At 35.5% G+C, this 15,752-nt stretch overlaps 1 protein-coding gene across 2 annotated transcripts in view; it reads left to right on the forward strand.

Annotated features, from left to right (window-relative positions):
- The window catches only part of LOC125667173 (uncharacterized), a 63,969-nt gene that overhangs the window by 22,965 nt on the left and 25,252 nt on the right, over nt 1-15,752 (forward strand). For both annotated transcript variants that reach the window (XM_056157249.1, XM_056157250.1), the window contains exon 2: nt 13,911-14,195. In XM_056157249.1, coding sequence (XP_056013224.1) covers nt 13,911-14,195 — 285 coding nt within the window. The remainder of the gene's footprint in view (nt 1-13,910; nt 14,196-15,752) is intronic.

Here is a 15,752-nt window from a genome sequence, read left to right on the forward strand (position 1 = left end):
TCATCGTATGTACGTCAATCACCATCGCTTGACAGGATGTAAATCTCTCTAACTAAGCTGCAATATTTTAAGAGATTGGGGCCTTCGAAAGGATGTTCTTGTAGAAAGATGCAGGGAAATATGAGGGAAGCATCAGTCCACTGGTAAATAATTAAGGGGATTTCTGCTTATTGCAATGTTGTAAGTTGATGGAACCTGCAGCAATGGTAACTGACACAGGGTCGTCAAATTGTTTTGGCAATACGGAATTCATATCTATGAATTCGTTGTCTCAAATGTTTTGTTTTGTTTTTTGACTTATCCCTGCCCCTAGAGGAATACCATTTGAAATATCTATGATGGGTAAATAATTTTTCCTTGCTGACTCACCTGATTGATTTCTAACACATTGTCAATTAAAGACAGTAGATCTGCGGGCTGACTCTGAGCCGACATAGATTAAGCTGGTAAGGATTGTGGTGAAGTGGATGGAGCTGCAAGGGACTGAGGTAAAGTGGAAGAAGCTGAGGTGGATGGAGATAAGTTCGAAGAGGGTACGTGATGAGATGCAGCGTGTTGTTGCTTGATAATTTCAGCTGCCAACTTTTCATAGTCCACCTGAATACTTTGGGAATTCTGGTTTGAAAGTGCCATAATTTCATTTGGTGTTTTGTTTGTGTGTTTTGCTGTTCGTCTTCGGTTGGGTGGCTCCACTGTTTATTGCTGAGGAACACATCTCTTTTGCCTCGGCATGGTCCCTGTGTTAACTGAAGAAGTGCTTAAGACAGATATGTTCATAAACTACCATTAACTTAAAGCTGACATCAATTAATAAATATAATAGAATTCTATGCGTCCACCATATTTCTTTGCTAATCCGCCATATTAGTTGGAGATTCTATTGTTATATGTATCGGGGTTCGCATGATATATAAGGGGGGGGGTTGCTACGCTTCACTTTACATCAGTGTCCTCGATTTACCTGTGTGGGTAGCTTCGACAGTCGACAGGTAACACGTACATCTCCGATACTAATTTATAGGACATCAAGAAGAAATGATATCACGTTTTAGAAGACCATGCAGTGCTTAAAATTACAATAACGATATCGTACAGTAGTAAATCATTCTAAAAGCTTTGGATAAATGAATTTAGAATGGCTTTTTTTTACGTGTATGTACGTACATTTGCAGTAAATATGTCAAAACTCAATAAAAACGCGGATGAATATTTCATCTATTATCTATTGATAAAATGGAATAAGCAAAGGATATAAAATCTATACCATTCACACTTCAAGCAAAAGGCAAATACATAAATACTACTGTACTTATAAACATGGCATGTATGCTCGCCATGAAAACGCATCGAATGTGGACGACTATTTACCTGGGTTTATCTGTAAAGGACCGCAGATGTACGTGTACACTTGTTGAAAATACTCTAAGTAGTAGTTAAACTCTATTTATTTGCATAATCCAAGAAACAAAAGATAAACTCCATATGTATTCCAACAGTAAACAACATTGACTGCGAGACATGTAGTCCGTGCCGATCAGCTATCTTCAATCAGGGACAGTATCAGAGTATAATATTTACCATGTGTTGTGCATGAATCCTTATGCCGTATGATATACTGGTGAGAGTATTGCAGATTTGCTAATTAGGAAATCTTTAGATACATAAATTGCATATATAATTTGCATATACAACAATGTACGAGTGGTAGGGAGAGGGCTTAAATAGGATATGCCTGCTGCCCGATCCCATTCACTTAGTGAATAAAATGTAGTTTAAATCCGAAATTAAATGTACATGTGTATGGAGAGAGAGAGAGAGAGAGAGAGAGAGAGAGAGAGAGAGAGAGAGAGAGAGAGATTCAAACGAGGATCTTGTGAGGATCTTGTAATAACCGCGTTCTTATTAAAACAAATGATTTCGTTATTTCAATAAAAGAGAACAGTAACTCAATTTTACTCTCATTAATTGATAGTACTGATTTATTTGATTCATTTAAAGCCCGCAATAATTAAAGATTAAACACATCATTCAATAATGTTATTTTCTATTGCTTCATTTTATGCTAATTTGGCGCTTAATAGATCTTATATAGCTATGCCATTTTGCGTTATTACATTCTGCGTTGAACTGGACGTAAATTGTACTCATCAAAATGTAATAATCGAGTTTATCATAATTATTATGCGTCGTTATCAGGCACATAGAATCAAGGGGAGGGGACAAGAGTGGCTGTCCCCCACCTTTATATCACTGTTCGTTATCTTCACCTTTCATCCATTATTTGTTATTTTGTAATGCAAATAAAAGATATATTGGGTGACCCCCACTTGACCCTAGCTTGAAAGTTCTGATATAATAGTAAAAGACACACACCACCACCAATTAAGAAAATGAAGATATTATGAGACACTCATAGTAGAGGACTCTAACAACCCCACATCACCTCCAACGATTGAAGAAAATGAAGTGTAGTGGAAATCATTGAGGCTTTCAAAGTAAAATACTCTTTAACCCCCGACCCCACCCCTGAATTAGGACTTTGAACATGGGACAAAACATCTTGGTTTGTTTGGGTCTTTCGTTTTGTTTATTGCTGTTTTCGTTCATCTTTTTTTATTATTATTTTGAATGGCAAGAAATTTTGAAGAATCCAATTTTCCAATTTTTCTTATTGCTGTATCCCCATGAAAAATGACGACACATGCCTGATTATTACATTTTGCTTTGCAACACATGTATGCATACTAATTGTATGGTGTAGAATTACACCCTTTACCAATTTTTTCTTTATTTACACAGTGTAAGGAATAGTAAACCAAAATCACAAAACAAAATGCATGAAGACCAAGCTATTTTAGGCTTAGAAACTTCATTCACGAATACATTACTACGTGTACATTGCATTAAAACATCGCATGCATGCATTGGATTACAATAGCATATGTGTGTTTTAACGTTTCTGTAACATGCAATGATGATTACTTTCAGGCCTGAGTGTAATTTATTCATAGATATTTTCATTTCGTAGATCTGGGGCAATGGATATATACTGAAAGTAGACATACCGCTGTATGTCGAAATTTCAAATTCAAATGTATTCAATAAGATGTTAGTATTCATAAATCAGTAAAATTCGTGTTGATGTTTTTTTTTATATTTAAATTGGACATATTATATTGTATGAATATACAAAGGGATTGGTTACAAGTTCTTGCAATTAAAAAAACCTCTCCCGTATACAAAATATAGTATGTTATACATGTCCAACTATCTATTTTGTATTGCTTATAGGAGTTAAGAGATTGATCACTGTTCATTATCTTCACATTGCACATGTACAAATAAAGATTGTCGTATCATAAAAAATATAATATTCGTTATAACATACAATTATGATAATATACAATGTAAGTTTAGGTTCATGTAAGTACATAGTCAGGCATAAAATGTAAAACATATTTTAAAGAGATTTTATTTGATATGATACAATGTCAATATACTAATGCACAAGTACGATTTGCAAAAGGCAAGGGTATAAACATTTTCTTTTTTCAATAGTAGTATGAATATATGAATATCGAGGAGCGGATCTCTGTACCTAGAGAAAGTACTATCACCATTTCCTCACAGTGATGGGAGTGGACCACTTATAGATTATCCCCAAAATTTCAGTCCCCGAAGTAGGGGTCTTTAATGATTCCGAACCCGATGTTTATTCATTAAGTGCTATGCGGATCTCCTTAACTAGATAGAGTACCATCACCATTTCTTCACAGTGGTGGTAGTTAACCATAAATACCCTACCCCCAACATTTCAGTCCCCGGAGTAGGGGCCTTCGATGATTCAGAGCCTGATGTTTATTCACTAAGTGTAATGCGTTATGCATACAAATTGGAGGGACGAATCTCTGTAACTAGAGAAAGTATCATCACCATTTCTTCACAGTCGGGGGAGGGGGGTGGACTTTCGATGATTTCGATCCCGATGTTCATTGACTAAGCATAATGCATTATTTCATTAGAGTACTGAAAAACGATAAGTTGACTTCATGAGTTATGTCTGTAATGTTAATGAGCAGGAACAACAGGAAATTAAGTTCATGTATTATTCTTTCTTTTTTCTCGCACAACTAAATAATACATTTTCTGTAAGGAAATAAGAAATATGGATGGGAAACAATGTCCTAGAACTTTTCACTGTGTTGAAATATAAACTTTATATGCCGTTGTTAAACACAATGTTATCCACAATAATTTTGGTCACATCTGGATCCTGTCCTTGGATCATGAAATTTACAATTTTGGTAAATGACACTTGCTCCTTTTAGATATCTATTCAATAAGAATTTAGTACCAATAGCATTAAAGATGATGTTATAGAAATGTTTACACATAAACACTATATACCCATTTTGGCCCCACCCAGGAGTTAAAACCTATATCCCCAAAGATCATGAAATTTACAATTTTAGCAAAGGCCTCACTGCTCCACAAGACTATGCAACATTTTTTTTCCTTACTGATGTGATGTTGCAGAGGAAAATACTTTTGGAAATTGGTTAAGTTTTGGTAGTGCTTGAAAAATTGAAAGCAATTGTTATGGTAGCTTTCAGTTGAAGGTGTTCAATTGTTATCACACAACGGACGCTGATCAATGACAATAGAAATAAATGGAAACTTTCAAACCTATCATCATTTACAATAACTAATATCTAATATATAACTTACTACTGTGTTCTAGTTTGTGTGAAACGTTTTTAGAATACAACTAAAATGAAACAAGTCACTAGTTTAATATATACATGTATGTCAAACACGAAAGAAAGGAGCAAATAAACAACTGGACAAAAAAGAAAAAATACACATAACCACATATACCAAGTAACAAGTGCCACATATATTCATGTAAAAACACATCAACTTAGTAATGTAGATCTATGAAACACTTTACACCCATTTCATCACCTTACCAGAAATCATTTGGATGTGTACATAAATATATATCTATATGACTTAATAATGAAGTTGATTTCAATTCAGAATCGGGTTGGAGAGAATGCGAATACAAATAAGCCAGTTAGATATATATACAATTAAAAGCAAAATTCAGGAAGTTATTTCAAAAAAGATATGTTCATTATACATGTGCAATATTAATAACTTTAAAACTGAATGCTGCTTTATCAACAAGGATGGAAAGAACCGATTTTTAACATGAAAGTTAGTGCAAGAGGATATAACAAATCTAATGTAATAAATTAGATTAATATATATGTACATGGATTTACATCTAGTCATTGTAGCGAGTGTTGATATGCACATCTACCCCCGCAATACTTAAATACTTAGAGATTGTACACAAGTACATTATATACTGTACTCATCAACATGTGTGTATTACAGTCCTGGTGTAAAAGATCATATCCATATTGCGAAGGAAACTCACTTCTTAGTCTTGGGTTTGGATGAGACACAATACATTGCTATTGTTTGAATCTTACAAAAATGTTCTTTATATGAAATTGCAAATCAGAATATTCACTGCTTGTGTAGGAGTTCTAATATGAAAAAAAATCATAACTGAAGTGAATGGCAATAAACATATTTACAACATGTAAATGTATAAGCTCAATGAGAATCACAAGCTAGGCACTTAAAAGTTACATGTACAAAAGTAATTTTCAAATGGTAATGTTCAAACCTACTGTTATACCCAACTAAGCTTGACAGGTCCCTTAACAAAGATATTACGGAATAGGTAGAACCAGTCTGATATTGACAGGTGTAGCTTTTGACAAAAGCTTGGGGAGTCCGCCAGTGAAATTTCCATAATCAAATCATCTACATATTAAATGCTCTAAACTCAAATACGGACTGTATATCTATTTGGTATCATCATCTTCCGAACGGGGAGAGGGTGTCGGTCTCCATCAACTTTAATAAAAATCATCACTACTAATATTGCTACTGTTAGAAATAATAAAGAGGCATCTCGCCGAAAAATACATTTTTTTTTATGTGAAAAGATCATTCACATAATACATCTGGGGACGTGGAATACAGTCAGTAAAAGCATGCCCCTAACTTCTTCATCTTTTGTACGTTTTGAAATAGTATATACCTGTACCTGTCATTGTTAATTGTTTTTGTTTGAAGAAAAACAAATTGAAAACACGACTCCTTTACATTTTGTGTTGCATGCTGTGGACCTCAAAGCATTTTACATTCATGCTTGATGCAATGGCAACCTTTATCTAACACTAATAGATGTATTTCAGTGAACAGTTCTCGTAAAATTCGAGGCGGTGTTTTAAAACCAAGGCATTGTCTTCCGTAAACGCAGACATATAATTTTTTATACCTTTTGTCTTTTCCCTCCCCTAACAACTTTATTCTTATCTTTGAAACTAAAAACAAACATTTAACACCATATGGCGATATAAAAGGTTTCCTGTTTTGCTTAAAATAATTGGTAAATACTTTATCATGAAGTATACATATTACCTTTTTCAATGGTTTCACCTTCGGTATGTTTACTTATTGAAATAATAGCAAAATGTTCAACTAAATTAATTTCTCCTGTCAGAGACTAGTAAATGAGTATACTTATATAATTTACAAAAATGTCACTTTTTTATACATATTCTATCCATTGTCCAACGAACTATATTTCCGAACAACTGCTGAAAATTACCCGGACGGATATGAATGTAAATCCCGTTCTAGGTCGGTTGCAAAATTACGACTAATTTAAACACGACTTGTTTACTACAGCGATGCATAAATTTGCCTATAGGTGGCGATAAACCGGAAACTTGATGACGAAAGCAAAATCCAACTGGTGATATTAAAGTGCAGCTACGCTTAGCTCTTTAAAAAGTTGGAGGAGCGGATCTCCGTAACTAGAGAGCGATTATCATCATCATTTCTTCAAAGTGGGGGTAGTGGACAGTTGATACCTTACCTCCAAAATGTCAGTCCCCGGAGATGGGATCGTCGATGACTCCGAGTCCTACGTTTATTGACTAAGTGTAATGCGTTATTAAAAAAAGGAGCGGATCTCTGTAACTAGGAGAGTACCATCATCATTTTTTCACAGTGTTTGGCGTGGACCACTAATACCCTACCCCCCAAATTTCAGTCCAAGGGACAGGGGTCTTCGATGATTCCGAGCCCGATGTTTATTCACTAAGTTTAATGAGTTATGCATAAAAATTGGAGGAGCGGATCTCCGTAACTAGAAATAGTACTATTTGCATCTCTTCACAGTGGTGGAAATAGACCACTAATATCCTACCACCAAAATTTCAGTCTCCGGGGTAGGTGTCTTCGATGATTGCGAGCCCGATTGATTGATTGATTTATTGATTGTGTTGATGTTTTGTTTCAGTTATATAGTGGTGTCCCGTTTTTGTTGGTTGAAGAGAGAACCCATATACAATATAACTGGGAAGAGACCACCGACCTTCCAAAAGTAAACAGGGAAACTTTCTCACTTACCGTCGCGAACGGGATTCGAACCCGAGCCCGATATTTATTTCCTATTTGTAATACGTTATGCATATCTATTGGATGGGCGGATCTCCGTAACTAGAAAGAGTATTATCACCATTTCCTCACAGTGGTGGGAGTGGATCACTGATAACTTACCCCCACAAACTCAGTCCCCTGAGTAGGGGTCTTCGATGATTCCGAGCCCGATGTTTATTCACTAAGTGTAATGCGCTATTAAAAAAAAGTTGGAGGATCGGATATTCGTAACTAGAGGGAGTACCACCACCCTTTCTTCACAGTGGTGGGGGTTGACCACTAATACCCTACCCCCAAAATTTCAGTTCCGAGGTAAGGGTATTCCATGATTCCGAGCCCGTTGTTTATTCACTAAGTGTAATGCGTTGTGCATAAAAATTGGAGGGACGGATCTCTGTAACTAGAGAGAATATCATTACCATCTCTTCAAAGTGGTGGGAATAGATCACTAATACCCTACCACCAAAATTGCAGTCCCAGGGGTAGGGAGGGGTCTTTGATGATTCCGAGCCCGATGATGTAATGCGTTATGCAGAGTACCATCACCATTTCTCCAGTGTTTGGTGTTGGTAAATGGCACCACATTCTTATAATTCCATTCTGGAGTTCTTTTTATGCAAACAGAAATTTGAATTGCGAAATGCGTTCTAGAATGCAGTTCACTATTGAATTGTGGATAGTGAACTGCGAACTGCGTTCCAAAATCTAATTGCCAGTGATTTTTTAATCGGTTTTCGTGATTTATCTTGGAATGAAGAATTTTACATTTCAGGTTTATCTCTTGTTGTGAAGGTTAATCGAAAAATGTCTCCAAATTTATTTGTTACGGTATTAGTTGATTTATAAATTTGTTAAGTTTCCACTGTACTTTAGGCGAGACCTAAGTACAAGTTTCAGTAATAACAATAAACTTGCTAGAACTATTTTAGGGAAAAACAGAGTGCCAAAAAGTGGAGTCAAATTCGTCTAAGGATATGAGCTATGCATGAGCGAGATAATCCTTAATTTTGAAATGAATTTCTAAATTTTATCGCAGCAATTAAATATAAATCCATATTTTGAAGTTAGTAGCGAAGTACTTAGCTACTGGGCTGTAGAGACCATCGGGGACTAACAGAAAACCTGGTTTTGAAAATTCTTATTATAATCCTCTAATCCCTTTCTTCATTAAGACATGTAAAAAAATTATGGTACCGGTGATAAATATTCTTAAAACACTATTTGATATATATTTAATATGAAACGGTGAAGATAACGAAAAGTAATCAATCTCATAACTCCTATAAGGAACACCCAAATTATGAGTTGGGCAAACACGGATCTCTGGATATACAATGTACCAGATATCAGGTGCCAAGAAAGAGTTTACATGTTCATAGGTATCCTGGTGCTATTGCACATAAACTAGGAAATGTTATGAAAAATTGCTCTTCATGGCTTGTAGATAATAAACTGTATCTTCACCTTGGTGAAACAGAAACCATTTTATTTGGACCAAGCCAAAAACTGAAAATGTCACAAGTTCTAAAGTTTTATGTAATGGTCATGAAATCAAAGGATCTGATAATGTTAGATATTTAGATATATGTATAGATGCAAGGTGAAGATCACGAACAGTGATCGATCTCATAACTCCTGTAAGCAATACAAAATAGATAGTTGAGCAAACACGGACCCCTGGCCACACCAGAGATGGGATAAGTGTCTCGCATGTGAAAATATTGTTTTAAGCAGCATACAAAAAGGTAAAAGCAACACTTCATTTTTTGTACAGAAATGCATCTTGCCTAAATTAACAGTCAAGGAAGACCTTATGTTCCACTTTAATACAACGCTATTTTGATTATGCATGTTCTTGATATTGTGGCAATGACAAACAAACACAAAGTGCAAGAAACCCAAAAGAAAGTTGTCAGATTTATTTTCAATATAGGTCCTAGAGCCAGCATTTCTTGTGACATGCTAAATTCTTTGGGCAAGTTAAGAGTGGATGACAGAGCTACTCAATTAAGATTAAACCATGTATTTAATATATTTCATAGTGAAGTCCCATATTATCTTTGTGATCAATTTGTTCTAAACAATAATATTACTAGAAGTGCTACAAATAAAAATGGTATCATACCTAAGATGAAAGACAGGAATATTCTTGTTTTTACAATGATATCAAGGTTTAGAATAATTTACCTTTAGATACAAAAGAGTTGGAAATGAAGCAAAATTAAAGGAAAAGCTGTAAAGTCCTTATCAACCAACAAGGCAAGGGGTATAACAACATTACATGTCCAATTTTGTTTAATACTTATTTTTCTTAACACTTTAGTTTTCTATTATAAAATATGTCTGAAGCTTGTCATTTTTCAACGCATTATGCAACTATCAATCAAAACCTGCCAACATTCCAATTGTTAGTCATTTTTATTCTTTTTGTCTGTTGATCATATCTATCATGTAAATATTAGGACCTCATTGGAAATAGCTAATTTAAGCTGTTAATGGGTTATCCATAGGTTATTATATATCATCATATGCCGTGTCATTCATACATTTACTTATTCTTTAACTGCTATAATTGCATAATGCTAAAGATTATGCCAGTTTTTAATTTGTTATTTTGAAATTATAATTATGATATTCTGTGATATTTTACACCTGAATACGATGAAAATTAAGGCACCTCCTGTCTACCGACAACACCCGCCTGGCGTCCTATATCTTCATCAGGTAAACGGAGTTATTTGTAGTCAAAATCAGTGTGTAAAGAAGGGACTAACAATTGGTATGAGACACGTCAGACAATATTTGACGCAATGGCATGTTGTAGATAGATTATCTGGAATGATAGCATACAGAGAGGTGTCATCCGCAAGCAGCCTTATATCATTACGTAGATTCTCAGCACTATCATTAATATACATTAGATATAAGAAAGGGTCGATGAGATAGCTTTGGTATACTCCTGTTCTTGTTGTTTCACTAAGGGAAGAAAACCCATCACGTTTTGTTTTCTGTCTGTAAGATATTGTTCAACACACTGAACAACAGTAGTAGAGATTCCATAAGCATATAGCCTTTATGCCACAATCTATCAAAAGCTTTTGAAATGTCGCAAAATGAATCTTACCTTTACCTTTATCTAAATTTGAAACAATTATATTGCATATATCTACTAGCAGTTGAATCACCAGACTAATACTTAAATAAGATGTTTTTATCAATGACGAAATTGTGATGGCGGTTAAAGAGAATTAATTCCATGAGGTTTCGTGTTATACTTGTTATGGAGCTAGATCAATAGTTAAATGCATCTTGGGAATTGCTCTTATTCTCATACACTGTAGTTCTTATAGCTAATTTCCATATCTTTGGAATTTTTTTTATTTGAGTAGATTGAATAACTTAACTAGTGGTATTTCAATTGACGATGCTATTGGTTTTGATAATTCAGGAGATGTTACACCAAGTCCAGGTGGCTTAGTAGCATCTATTGTACATGGAATTAAATGGAACGCCCGCTTTCTGATCAGGCGGTCGTGAATTCAAAACCCGATCGTGCTATTAAATCTAAGACGTAACAATAGGTAGTGATTGCTCCTTCCGGTCATTTGGATATGATTTTAAAAGCAAAGATCACATATCGCGGCAGGCAAGCCTCATTGCAATTGCCCCGACCACTAAACATCGATCCACAGTGGCACATCACATACAGTTGGTGACGTCCGAATATGAGTAAAACATTATCGAAGGGACGCAAAACAACAAACAACAACATCAAAATCTCTTTTATTCAACCATGCAACCTCGCACCATCAGTCTGAATGTACACATATATCGTTGTGTCAAGTCGATCGTTATAAGTGCAACATTGCTACCCCCATATGATAAAACCACTAATACTGATATGCCTCACGGGTATTTACTGGTAGTACAGATACAGAGGCATAAAGGTTAAAAAATCATCAACACTTTTACATTAGCGGGGGAAATGCCACTTCGGGTATGAATGATTCCTCGTTGCAGGTATGAATATTTCATTTAATTTAAAACTACTGCTAAGAGCATTTAATGAAAACGTTACGATGTTTACAACGGGAACGTAACCACAAAAAATAACGTGGCTCATCTATGGCATCAGGGCTTAGATATATACTCAATTGGGTTGTCACGGAGGCCAAAAATATCTTACAAAGTGTCATACCCGTGAATAAACAAACGGTCCGCTTCATTCAAATTCATCGTCAAGACTTGAGTATCATAGCCTATAAAATGTTTCATTATAAAACAAGGAGGAACTGGATTCTTAGGGGGAATAATCATTCGACATTTCTTTATGAGTGTTGTGGTAAGAAGATAAAAAAAAAAACCATGGATATTATCTACTCCTTTCTTAAAGCTAACACCCCCCCCCCAAAAAAAAAAAACACCAAGGAAAGTTCTAAAGAAAGTTACAAAACTGATCAGAAAAGTAGATGTCTTAAAACCAGTATTCTGATGAAGACTCGTCCTCTGTTGTGTAGGATCATATTTTGTCTGCGGGTTATACATACGTTTGAATCCCTTAAAACATCATATCAAATATGATCCTACAAAAAAAGGACGGACATTGTTCAAACATGACTCATACGAAAAAAATGTGAATCCCGATTAGGACCTCAATAACATCTCTGACAAACCTTATCCATCCCTCATTATTCACCGAACATATTGCTCCAATTTCTGCTTTTCAAAGACCTGTGATATCGTGTACAATATATGAAAAGGGGGCTGTTCCCCTTTCACTCAGAAACGACGAATTACTTCTAAGAAACACATTATGAAGCACATAGTATATCTTCAACCTGTGAAAAAGACCTTTATTCATCCAGCAGAAAAGAGGATTGGTCATCTGTTTACTGTAAACGGTATCATTTCCACAGGGTCATATTACCGCAAATTTGAATTTTCTCTGGTCCGTGACTACGACATTCTGCAGAATTTTGTATATCTAAATTTGTAAAATATGTTGCACATATACTGGGTTTTTTGTGTGTGTGCCTCTAGTTAATTGTGACCACTATGTTGCACAATAACCAATCGTAACGTTAAAAGAATGCATCTTAAGTGCTATTACAGTTAGTTACAATATTCTTCACTGTGAACAATAATTATCGTTATAAAAAAAATGCTGATACCTATTATTATTCTTCAATTTATTACGTAGATATCGACTTGTATACACAAACGACGGGATATGATCGCTAATCGACACACCTCCTGAGACGCTGGTATAACAGTCTGTTGGAATCCCCATGGTCACGAATTGTACTCCTTTGTTAGCTGACCTGCTTTTATATTCATATAAAACAGAATTTATTCAAAAAGTTCTACGTGAGAAGAAATACCTCTTGCTGTGGGCTTCAATTTGACATTTAGATATATCAACGATGTTTTATCTATTAACAATGATAATTTTCATCCATATGTCAATTCGATATATCCCTGACAACTCGAAATAAAAGACACCTCAGAGTCGTCCACTTCTGCTTCATGCTTAGATATTTCATTCAAATTAGATATTAATGACAAACTAACAACAACACTTTATGACTCACGGGATGATTTCAGCTTCTCCATCGTCAACTTCCCATATTCATAGAGCAATATTCTATTATCACCTGCATATGGTGTTCATATCTCTCAACTGATTCGATACGCAAGAACTTGTTCTACTTATGGTCAGTTTTTAAATCGACACAGGCTACTGACAAACAAGTTGATTCTTCAGGGGTTCCAAAATATCGTTTAATGTCAGCCTTTCGCAAATTCTATGGTCGTTATAACGATCTAGTTTGCCAATACAACCTATCATTGGGTCAAATGCTGTCTGACGTGTTTCATACCGATTGTTAGGCCGCTGCTGACACACTAATTTTGACATCGGATAATTCCGTTTAACTAATCAAGATATAGGGCTCCTGGCGGGCGTGACCGGTCGACAGGGGATGCTTACTCCTCCTAGATGCCTGATCCCACCTCTGGTATATCCAGTGGTCCGTGTTTGCCCAACTCTCTATTTTGTATTACTTATAGGAGTTATGAAATTGATCACTGTTCGTTATCTTCACTATTAATACACCTTCATGGTGTAGAAGTTTATGATTATAGTGATTGATAGATACATCCTGTTTCTAATGACCCAAATAATTGATATTTAACAAACATTGAAATATTTTTCGGCATTTGAACTACATTGCAGAGAACAAAATATGATGTAACATCACATCGGTAAGTGTTTCCTCTACTCTAGTTTAGAAAATAAAAAGAATCGAAAATAAAACATTAAAGGTTTAAGTCACATCGATATCGTGTTTCTCGTATATGGATTTTTGTTTTTATTTCAGGTGGACAAACGATAACATTATGTTCCAATCCTGTTAAACAAAGTTCATGCTTAATAACATGCAGTACACCAGATACTACGCAAGATGTTACATTTTTCCGGGGGCCTTCATTACAAGGAGGTTGCATTTATACAAGAGGACCCCCAATTTGTCCTCCGGATATATCTCAGAAAGGAACCGTTACTATATTCACCATTTCATCACTGTCCAAACCTGCAAATGAAGGAGACTGGACGTGCAAATATGGAGCCCAGACTTCAACAGCTGAGACTCTGACAGTATATAGTAAGGATTATATATTTAGTCCATCAAATTGATAAATTATAGGTTTAAACGTTTAATATACGGCCCTTCAGTGTCTTTCATTTGTCATTGATATTTTCAACTTTTTCTCAGAAAATGTTTGACCAAGTAACACCAAACTGGTGTAACTTCAGTGGTGGTAGGGATATGGGACCTCTCCCATCTTATTATTACTATTCTGATATAGGATTAACACACTTATATCCATTAAATATAATTCAACTGTGAAAGTTGTCGTCTCTGATATGTACTAGTGAAAATAACGTATCCGGGATCATAAGAAGAAGGAAGGCAAGCTGTTCATTTCCCGTCGCCCGCCTCACATGGTTTAAACTTCGCATGTTTTTCTTTTATTCAAAGCAAGCCAACACATTCCATATGCATAGATCAATAAATTTGTTCGATACAGGGGTTTCAACAGTCTCGATTGAAGTAAGTATTTCGCAAATTCTATGGTGGTTATAACGATCTAGTTCGTCAATACAACCTATCATTGGGTCAAATGCTGTCTGACGTGTTGCATATCGATTGTGAAGCCGTTCTTGGAACACTAATTTTGACTGCGGATAACTCTGTTTACCTGATTAGGATATAGGGCTCGCGGCGGGTGTGACCGGTCAACAGGGGGTGCTTACTCCTCCTAGACACCTGATCCCACCTCTGGTGTCTCCAGGGGTCCGTGTTTGCCCAACTATATATTTTGTATTGCTTGTAGGAGTTATGAGATTGATCACTGTTCATTACCTTCACCTAACATTCATCTTTATTTCCCTGCTTCCGTTATGTTTTTTAAAAACTTGCCAATATCTAAATAATCGATCAAATCACTCACAATCAGGGCCAACTTCGTTGCTGTGCATCAGCTGGCTCGGAAGTGTAGGAACGATAATGTTCCTAATGACAATTATGCACACAATAATGATCAAAGCATACGAAAGGTATTGAAACGGGTAAAACGTATTTTTCCTTCCCGATGGTAGGAAAAATAGTCTGCAAGAAGGAAATTAATGCATGGTAACTTTCTCATTTATTCTTAAACATTTATAGGTAAATGACAAATATTTGAAGTAACAGAAGTTTAACAAAAGGATGCCTAATCCTCATAGGCACATGACCCCACCTTTGCAATATCCAGGGGTCTGTGTTTGTCCAACTCTATCTTTTGTACTCTTTATAAGATTGATGAGAATCAAGGGGGAGGGAGTGCCCCACATATTTTTAGTAAGACCATTATTTGTTAATAACACAAATCAAATATAGATTGAGTGAGAGCCCCATAACTATTTTCAACAGTACTAGTGAAGGAGAAGAATGTAAACTTTACATGTCTAATATGATAGTAAAATACTCCAACATCGAACCCTACGAAATAAGAAAGTCTGTCGAGGCCGTCCAACTAGAAGACTCCACCCACCTACCCAGCCTCCCCACCTACGAGAAAGTGACTATGAATTTTTAAAAATTTAGATTTTGCTTGTCAGGATTTCTGAGAAAGTCAACTATCCAATTTTTCTTCCACCCCTCTCCCAAACTTTGAAA

The sequence above is a fragment of the Ostrea edulis genome, chromosome 2 (genome assembly GCF_947568905.1).
Source record: "Ostrea edulis chromosome 2, xbOstEdul1.1, whole genome shotgun sequence".
NCBI lineage: Eukaryota > Metazoa > Mollusca > Bivalvia > Ostreida > Ostreidae > Ostrea > Ostrea edulis.